Source organism: Arachis duranensis, chromosome 7 (assembly GCF_000817695.3).
Source record: "Arachis duranensis cultivar V14167 chromosome 7, aradu.V14167.gnm2.J7QH, whole genome shotgun sequence".
Lineage (NCBI taxonomy): Eukaryota > Viridiplantae > Streptophyta > Magnoliopsida > Fabales > Fabaceae > Arachis > Arachis duranensis.
This window is the reverse complement of record NC_029778.3, coordinates 75,576,735-75,585,942: the sequence shown is the minus strand read 5'-3', so window position 1 is coordinate 75,585,942 and position 9,208 is coordinate 75,576,735. Positions and strand designations below refer to the sequence as shown.

At 38.9% G+C, this 9,208-nt stretch overlaps 1 protein-coding gene across 2 annotated transcripts in view; it reads left to right on the top strand.

Annotated features, from left to right (window-relative positions):
• The window catches only part of LOC107459744 (protein HEAT INTOLERANT 4), a 13,251-nt gene extending 4,681 nt beyond the window's left edge, over positions 1-8,570 (top strand). Inside the window, exons 7-14 of one of the 2 annotated variants that reach the window (XM_052252045.1) lie at positions 825-883; positions 1,078-1,157; positions 1,355-1,393; positions 1,811-1,873; positions 1,950-1,997; positions 2,081-2,206; positions 2,678-2,851; positions 8,140-8,570. In XM_052252045.1, coding sequence (XP_052108005.1) covers positions 825-883; positions 1,078-1,157; positions 1,355-1,393; positions 1,811-1,873; positions 1,950-1,997; positions 2,081-2,206; positions 2,678-2,725 — 463 coding nt within the window. In that variant the 3' untranslated portion in view covers positions 2,726-2,851; positions 8,140-8,570. Of the gene's footprint in view, positions 1-824; positions 884-1,077; positions 1,158-1,354; positions 1,394-1,810; positions 1,874-1,949; positions 1,998-2,080; positions 2,207-2,677; positions 2,852-7,087; positions 7,928-8,139 lie in introns of those variants that run through there. The other variant, XM_052252046.1, reaches the window with a different exon arrangement.
• Positions 8,571-9,208: the final 638 nt, after the last annotated feature.

The following is a 9,208-nucleotide window of genomic DNA, read 5'->3' as shown; positions in this document are numbered from 1 at the left end:
ATTCTATTGCACCGCTATAAGACCGGCTATGCTTTATGGTACGGAGTGTTGGGCGGCTAAAGGGGAGCACGAACATAAGTTGAGTGTGGCAGAGATGAAGATGTTGAGATGGATGAGTGGTCATACGCGATTGGATAAAATAAGGAATGAAGATATAAGGGAGAGAGTTGGAGTAGCACCCATTGTGGAAAAGATGGTTGAATCGCGTCTCAGGTGGTTTGGACATGTGAGAAGAAGACCGATAGAACATCCAGTCAGGAGGGTGGATGAGATGGAAGATGGACAAAGGGCGAAAGGCAGAGGAAGACCTAAGAAGACCATCCATGAGGTGGTCAGACGAGATCTACATGTAAACGGTCTCACTGTAGACATGATACATGACAGAGCACAATGGCGTCGTTTGATTCATGTAGCCGACCCCACTTAGTGGGACAAGGCTTTGTTGTTGTAGTTGCACTCAAAGGAGGTACGGCACTATCTTCTCTATTCCCCCCCGGTATCAATAGCTTGCTTCACAATTTCAGGTTGCAAAATGAGTATGGTATATCCATTGAAAGTGAGTGTGTTAGGATGAATATGTTACTCTGGTAAAATGCAGTAGTGGAGCACAAGTTTTTATGTTCTCTGTTGTTTTATGATGTACCTTCCATCACTTGTTTTCTTGTTTAACTGACTGGACCCCAATCTGAAAGCCATAACGTTATTATGTGCCTAATACAGATATCCTATATTTTAAATGAGATACTTATCTCTCCCATAAAATTATTCATCTGGTATGAAAATGTTGATGACTTTTATTTTGTGTGATATACTCTCTGTTTCAGGTCTGCTTCAAAACATCTAAAGTTGGAACAAGTAAAAAAGTATGAGTACTGCTTGCCATGTGAGTTTCTGGCTTTCCTTTACAGTATCATTGATCACATTAATTTGTTGACCATTTCTATCTGATAGAACAAAGAAGATAAGATGCCGTCTTTCTATTATTATTATTATAAAGAAGATTAAGATGCCGTCTTTTTATTATTCTTGTAAAGAAGATTTGATTAATTGTGTCCTTTAATATCATTCTTTCTGAAGATTTCTACCATCCATTCAAGGAAGACGAACTTGAACAAAGTACCGAGGTTCAAATATTGTTTCCAACAGAGCCGAAGCCGGTAACTGATTGTTGAAACTTTTGTCTATTGAAATGGCAATTTTTGTGATGCTTGAGATCCCCACTTTATATGCATGTTTACATATTGATATCACTGCTAAATTTTGTCAAGAGTATCATTGTATCAAACAGTAGTAGAAAGTTTAGTGCCATATATGGTTTTTGTTCTCCCATACTATTGTTTACTTTTTATCGCAGGTCTTTGGTACATTCGATTGGAAGTTTGACGATCTTGAGGTAACAGATTAACTTTCTGATGTTTATGATTTTGTCGGGTTAAACTTGCTAGAAGATAAATTCTAATGTGGAAACTATAAAAGTTGACATTTCCCCATACAATCATATAATAATAGCCAGTAATCATGATGCCTGGAGTTTTCTTTTAATTTGCAGCGCATTCTTCAATTATATTCTCTTTACAGATAAGAAACATCTATTTTTGAAATTCAGTCTAAAGAATCTTGACATATCTTTATTGAGAGACGGGAAGCTTAAAGCTTGAGGAGAGAAGCTTCTATTTGTCTCTTTTTACCCCGATCCTTTTACTTTCTCTGCATTGAACCTCCTCGTAAAGTAGCATCAAATAGAAGATAGCTGGAAAATAATATGATAATAGACAAATCTTTGAGTGCATACTTGCTTTATAGTTCACAGGAGTTCACTAATGCTGTCATACAAGATGAGGAATTATCAGCAGATCAAAAAGATGCCTTCAAGGTACCTAGTAAATGAGAAAGGTGCATATTTCCAACTTTTCCAGGCAGGATTTTGGCTGATCCGTTCTTTGTTATAGGAATTTGTCAAGGAAAGAGTACGTGAAGCAAAGAAAGCTAATAAAGAGGTAATTTTCTTTGGTTTTGCACACCTTGTTTTGTTGCCATCTGCTTCTGCTTTTTTCATTTTTCACTGATTTTGTCTTCGTAGGCAAGGGAAGCTCGGAGGAAAGCCATTGAGGAAATGAGTGAGGAAACTAAAGCTGCATTTGAAAATATAAGATTTTACAAATTCTATCCTGTGCAAAGTCCAGATGCTCCTGATGTGTCAAAGAAGGTAAGTGGACATGCTAATATGAAGATATTTAAATTCTAAGTTATCTTGCGGACATCCTAATAATTTGACAAGCATCACTTGTGAACATTAAGGAATCAAATTGTGTCCTTAAAACTGGTATTCTTTCATGTAACATACTCTGATAATGAAGATAAAAAAGAGTGGCAAGCAATTTTAGTCAATCTCTTGTGAACTCTATCATTTACATGGATATGTACCTGATAAATTACAATGAAGTTATCAAAGTTAACTGATGGAAATAAAGATTACGTTTCTCTTTAATCTTTCGATTATAAATGTGAAGTAAAGAATTGGTCAAAGATCACTAGTTCTTTCTCCAGATTTATGATGTGTGTGTGTGTTGGCATGTCTTTTTGGTATCCATGAGAAATACTGCTGAATTTATGATACTTTTCTGTCATTAGTTTCTGTCGCATTCAAAATGATGCTCTGTAATTCTTTTATTGGCAGTGTGAAGTCATTAACAGGTATTATGGAAAGGCTCATGAGTATCTGTGATTTGCTCCCAGACGACGATGTTGACGGCTTAAAACTTTTCATGCTTGTTTTGCGTGTAGCTAGAAGTGGTCTGGTTGTTGTTTACCGTAGTATCATCTCAGTGGCGTAGTTATTAAGATGGAACAGGTAATTAACTCTTATCAGACCATTGGGTTATTGGATTACTAGTGCAACCATTGAATCACTGATTGATCTGTTAGTTCGGTTATAATTAAATAAGCATATATAATTATATTTCATTTTTTTTTCATAATAATTATTTTTTTAATTTTATTTTGGTATTAATTTAACCATTACTTTTTAATTTCAATAATGATTAGACAGTTTATACCTATATAATTTTATATAGGTATTATTCATTTTAACAATTTTATATAATTTATAAAAAATATAGTTAATTGGAGAAAGCATAAGTACAAAACTAAAATTAAATTTTATACTTTAAATATTTATTAAAACAATATCATATAATTATAGAAAGAGAAAATGTATTATGAGTAATAGTGTACATTTTTTTTTTTTTGGGTCGGTGGATTGAACAACCCCCAATTTTAGGTACCCCAATGGATTGGACAACCCCCAATCTTAGGTACACAACTCACCTACACACTCCTTACATATTTATCACATTTTTTTCTCAATTGCATCCTCTAGGGTTTGAACCCTAGACCTTGAGGTGGGGAGGGGGGAGAAATGCCACTAGAGCCAAGACTCATTGGCGGTGAGGGTGTCACGTTGATGTTGATGTTGATGCGGCTGCTACTTTTATTTTGGGCCAAGCATTTTTAAGCCCAGTGAATAGTTTTCATTTTTCCCTTATTCATAAGATGTGTTTTTGACTTTTTATCCTTTGTTATTATTTATTTACTTATTTTTTGTTTTTATTATACATTAGATTTTTTAAAATACTATTTCTTTGTGGCTATTTTTTATTTTAAAAAATTCATCATCCCATATTAATAACAATTCACCAGATGCACCATTAGATTCAACAAAATCTCAACCCGCACCACTATTTTCCCAAATATTTTTTACATCAAATTTAGTCACTAACTGTCTCTTAATCTCTATCAAACCTAACATGTTTAGTCTAAAAATTCTTCTCAAGTCCTTTATCATTCTAAGCTTTTCATCCCCCCTCAATCCCTTAATATTCCAAGAGCTAAAAATTATTTAAATAATTTATTGCACACCTTTTTATGAGATTTGGGTCTGCTTCGCCTCGATTTTGCCTTTTGTTTTGCCAGCTTTTTTTTCAGAGCAATTTCTTCGTTCTGCTGCTGAAGGATCGCCATAATGTCATCTTCTTCGTTACACAGCATTGCTCCTGATTCCTTTGCTAAGTCCCATGTTCTTTTATTTTCTAACAGCTGTTCTTCCAATGTTAAACCCTCATTGTCACTGGCTTCATCATCAATGGCCTGAGCTACATCCTCCAAGCCACGGTCATCCACGTCATATCCAGCTTCATCATTAGGCTCTGGTAAGTCTCTATTATCCACAGCCTTTAAACCAGGCCTAGTCTCTCCAAGCTCTTCATCATATTCACCATTTCGTTCATCATCATCACTGTGTTAAACAGTGTCTTCCGCGTCCACAACTTCTGGAATCCCATCAGCCCCTCGTCCATGGACTGCCCGTATGCATCCTCCCTCCTCCATCATGCGTGTATCCGGCCGCGTCTCATAAACCCCACCAGCCTGCGCCGAAATTGGCATGTCACAAGGGAAAGTTTGGGCGTTTTTTGACTAGGATACCAACGCCGCCGACGCCCTCACGCTGCCCTGCCCTTCTCGACCTCCTTCTCCCTGGTCTCCTCCAACCGCGTTATCCGAACATTCGTCCCCAACAGTATGAGATGCCCAACGCAGAGCTCCTGACCCGTGGCCGCCATTCGTTCTTCAATGGGGCAGAGTCGTGCTGTTTCAGCCCTAGGATTCACAGCCCCCGTCTCTCGATGCATCCTATGCGCAGACGATTCCTTTCCTGGTAGAGTGTAGCTCTTCCTTCCCCCAATTACCCGACCCGCTGGCTATAGAACTGACCCGGTACCGCCCCGGTTCGAGGTCCCCAACTTTAGCCCATGCTGGACATCCGCTTCACCCAATTCCTTGCTTCCTTCAGCCCATAACCCTTCAAGGCCCAAAACAAAATTATAGCACCTATGACTATAGATGGGCTTCCTTGTCCATACAGCTACATCACGCTTATTTTCCTTTCTGCCTGGCCCATCATGTTTACAACTGTAATCCCATAGAATGGTCATTTCTGAATCCACTTCGTCATATCCCATAAAATTCGCTATCCCTTCATTACCACTTTTATTAGATTGATAAGTTACCAATTTCGAATGATTGTGCCTTAAATTATCATAACTCTATTCATTCAAAATTTTTTCTGAATTTACCAGTCTACCCTCATCTTCAACCTCCTCTCGCATCACTTCGATCATCACTTCTGCTGCCTGATCTGCACTGCCCGTCGAACTCATAGGCCTTGGTGCCGTTGTAACTACGTCATCACTAAGCTTTGTAGTTAAATTCCTGTGCTGTTCACCGCTATCCTCACCATCCCTCGTCATTTCCACCTTAACACCCACTCCATATGTTTCACAACCTACCTCTTTTACCAATATGTCAAAGCCACTAGTGCATATTGTAATATGGACCCATTCTTTGATCACGTCCATTGCACACGTATCAATTTCTACGCGACTAGCACTAAACGAGGAGCACAATTCTGTGGCATTATCACAGCCAACCACCTCACCCCATTGACTGCCTATTAGCCTGAAAGAATCCCCAGACCATGCATGTAATGGCACCCCGAAGCACTCTAGCCACACCCTTCGAGTTTCACTTCTCTCCGATTCATCCCACCTCCATACACTATGGAAAAACTGCAGTAGGCCATTCATATTGAAGGTGTAAGCCTCTTCTGCATTCAAGAGACTGTCAAAGGTCAACAGTGCTTTATAAGCACCCATCTCTTGCACCTGGGTAACATAGGGGAAAATTCTCGCAATCGATTCCCTCAGCGCTTTGAAGTCAATAGCCTTCGTCGATCCCCCAACCAGACTTTTCTGCAACCAGTCTAGGTTTTCTTTTACCACCATTACTTCCACCTTCTTCGTCCACCCATTATTATGTGGATCCTGTACTGTGTTATCATTCATCAAGACCTTGTTGGGAGAATCTGTGTTCTTCTTAGCCTCTCCTTCTTCTTCTGGTACTTGTCGATCCATAGCATTTCGGTCGTCCCCTCGTGGAGGAATTCTGTTTATGTTTTTCACCTCGGACATTCTTCTGTATTTAGCTTCCTCCACAAAAACAACTTTACCTCTTAACCTCGAATGATTCATCTCCGCTATAGCCTTTGAAGCTCCTCCTTTTGTGGTGTATCGTATGAATGCAAAGATGTATAGTCCACCATTCTTGTGTTTTCTTGATAAGTATATGTCATTTATGTGTCCAGTCCAACTAAACAGTTGGAACAGCTCTCGCTTCGATATGTCTAATGGGAGATTATCCACGAAAATTGAGAAATACTCGCTCTCTAAGCGTCGATACTCATATCGGTTCCAAACTCTAGGATCCTTGACCTGACTTACCGTTCTACCCCTCCCTGTGTTTCTCGCCCACACTCACTCTTCTCTTCAACTTCTTCTGCAATGGCTGCCACTGAAGAATTGCTCCGCATGGGCCTCACCGAAAAGCAATCTGCCTTCGAGGTTCAGGGAAATGCTATCCGTGAACTCAAGGCCGTCGCAGCACCCAAGTCTGACATCGATGCGGCCGTCCAGCCACTCAACGCACTCAAGCTTGAGAAGAACGACGTCGAGTGCCAGCTCCAGTCAATCCTCTTCGCCGACGGTGGACTAAGCAGGGAGGCATTCTGTCAGGCAGCTGTCAACAAGCTCGAGCGCCGCCTTTTCTACATCCCATTGTTCAAGATCTACCATGGTGTGGCCGGCCTCAATGACTACGGCCCTCCCGGATGCACTGTCAAGTCCAATGTTCTCGCCTTCTGGCGCCAGGTATCCACAATTTGTTCAATAACTGATTTGATTTAATTGAAAACTTAGGGCTTTCGAATTTCAGTTTTGGTTATGGAATTTGCATGTTGTGTATTGTAGAAGGAATTGAGTGAGACTTGAGTTATTTCACTTATTTTAGGTTGCTGATTGGCACATGCATGTGGTTACAAAGTTAATCGGTATGGTTACGATATTAGCTTTGTTACTTGAGCTTTCAGATGATTAAGTTCTCGGACGCTTAAAATAGAAATAGAAATGGATGTGCTTATGGTTTCATTGTTAAGTTGAGAGGTTTATGTTTTGTGTTGTGTAATTGTATTTGGCAGCATTTTGTTCTTGAGGAGAATATGTTGGAAGTTGACTGCCCCTACGTGACACCTGAGGTTGTCCTCAAGGCTTCAGGTCATGTGGATAAGTTTACAGACCTCATGGTTAAGGATGAGAAGACAGGGACATTTTACCTGCCGATTACTTGCTCAAGGACTTTTGCAATGCGAAGCTGCAGAATTTTGGTGGACTTTGTGGTTGCCAGGATTTGGAACAAAAACATGCGGGAGAAAAGGAAAGAAATGTATTGGAAATTTAACAGGAAAAAAATTCAATTTGGGGTTTCGAAGGATTTCTACTGGGCGATTGATAGAACCCTTTGGGCCTTTCTCATGGTCTAAAAAAAAAAGAGAAATTTAAAAAGAAAACCTTACTACCCTAAAGTCGACTTACATAATAATTATTAATTTTTTTTAAATGAATAATTCCTTGCGTAGTTGCGTTTACATGAGATATTAGACAATGACACAATGAAAGGAGTGAAACTCATTCTTCGGTGGAAGCAGAGGAGTGATGAGGGAAAGTTGACCACACATCTTGCCATGTCTTGTGGCCTTCAGTTACCTCGCGAACAACAGATGCAACCTTTTCGGCATCAACCTGCACTTGATCCTTGTTGTCCCTCTCCCGAATAGTTACTAAAGATGTTGAATCTACCGTGATTTCCAAGGGCACACCAAGTTCATCTGTTCTTGCATACCATTTTCCTATTGATGTACCTGTTAATATTTTTGACATTAGTCTTAAGCATGTGAACTATGATATAACTTGTATAGTGTCAATCTTATTAGAACTTCTATTTATTGACTAACCCGTAATGTCAATCTTATTTGATATACCCCTGATAAACCCCAATTTTGTGGTTTATCTTGTGTTGAATTTAGGGGATTTTATCAACTTATCTCACATTTATTCAATGAAATAGCATGGTTTTGTAAAATTCTCCTAATTTGTGCTTAAAGTGAAAACACACTTTTTAGGCCTTAAAATTGATAATTTAATTCACTTTAATTCCATTCGATGCCTTGATATGTTTGTTAATTGATTTCAGGTTTAGAAGGCAAAGATTGGGTTGAAGAAATGAAGAAAAAGCATGCAAAAATGGAAAATTCATAAAGAAATGAGATTTTGGTAATCTGCCAGCGATGCGTGTACGTAACCCATGCGTGCGCGTGGAAAGGAAATATGCCAGCGACGCGTGTACGTGGCCCACATGTGTACGTGACCCACGGGTGCGCGTGGGAAGGAAATCTGCCTGGCGACGCATACGCGTGACCAACTTAAAGGCAATACGCTGGGGGCGATTTCTGAGTTCAAGGAGGCCCAAATCCAACTCATTTCTGATGCTTTTGAACCCAAGAATTGGAAGGGAATCAGGGTGGAGTAGTCCTAGTGTAGTTTTTCACCATGTTTTAGGTTAGAATTCTAGAGAGAAGCTCTCCCTTCTCTCTAGAATTTAGGGTAGTTTAGGTCAAATTTTCTTAGATTCAAGTTTTAATTCTTGTTTTTAGTTCAACTCTCTTTATATTTTATTGTTCTATTGCCTTTATCTTCTTAGTTTTTCTTATTGATTTCTTTATGTTGCCATTTTTGCTTTCATGAACTCTTATAGATTTTAATTCCCTTTTAATGCAATTTCATGTTTTCATGTCTTTTATGTTTATCTTAATTGCTATTGTTGATTTCTTGCTTATGTTAGTAATAGCTCTTATTAATTCTTGCAATTTGTGATGTTTACTTTTATTGCACTCTAAGTGTTTGATAAAATGTTTTCACTAGTGTTAGAGTAGTGTTCCATACTTTTGGCCTAGACTAACGGAATTGGGTGACCTTGAGTCATTGGGTCTAATTGAATTGGTGATTTGAGAACCCTTAGTGGTCAATTTGATACCCATTAACACTAACTTACTACTAAGTCCATTAGTACTAGGTTGGGACTTATGGGTTGATGTTGATCAAGCCTATTTGACTTACTTCAAGCATAGAAGTAGACTTTATGGGTTGATCCCTCATAATCGTCAATATATGATTTGTAGATAAGGATGGTGATCTCAATTTCCATGCCTTAGCTAATAGTTCTTTTCCTTTCCTTTATTTGTTAATTGTCATTTACTTTCTTG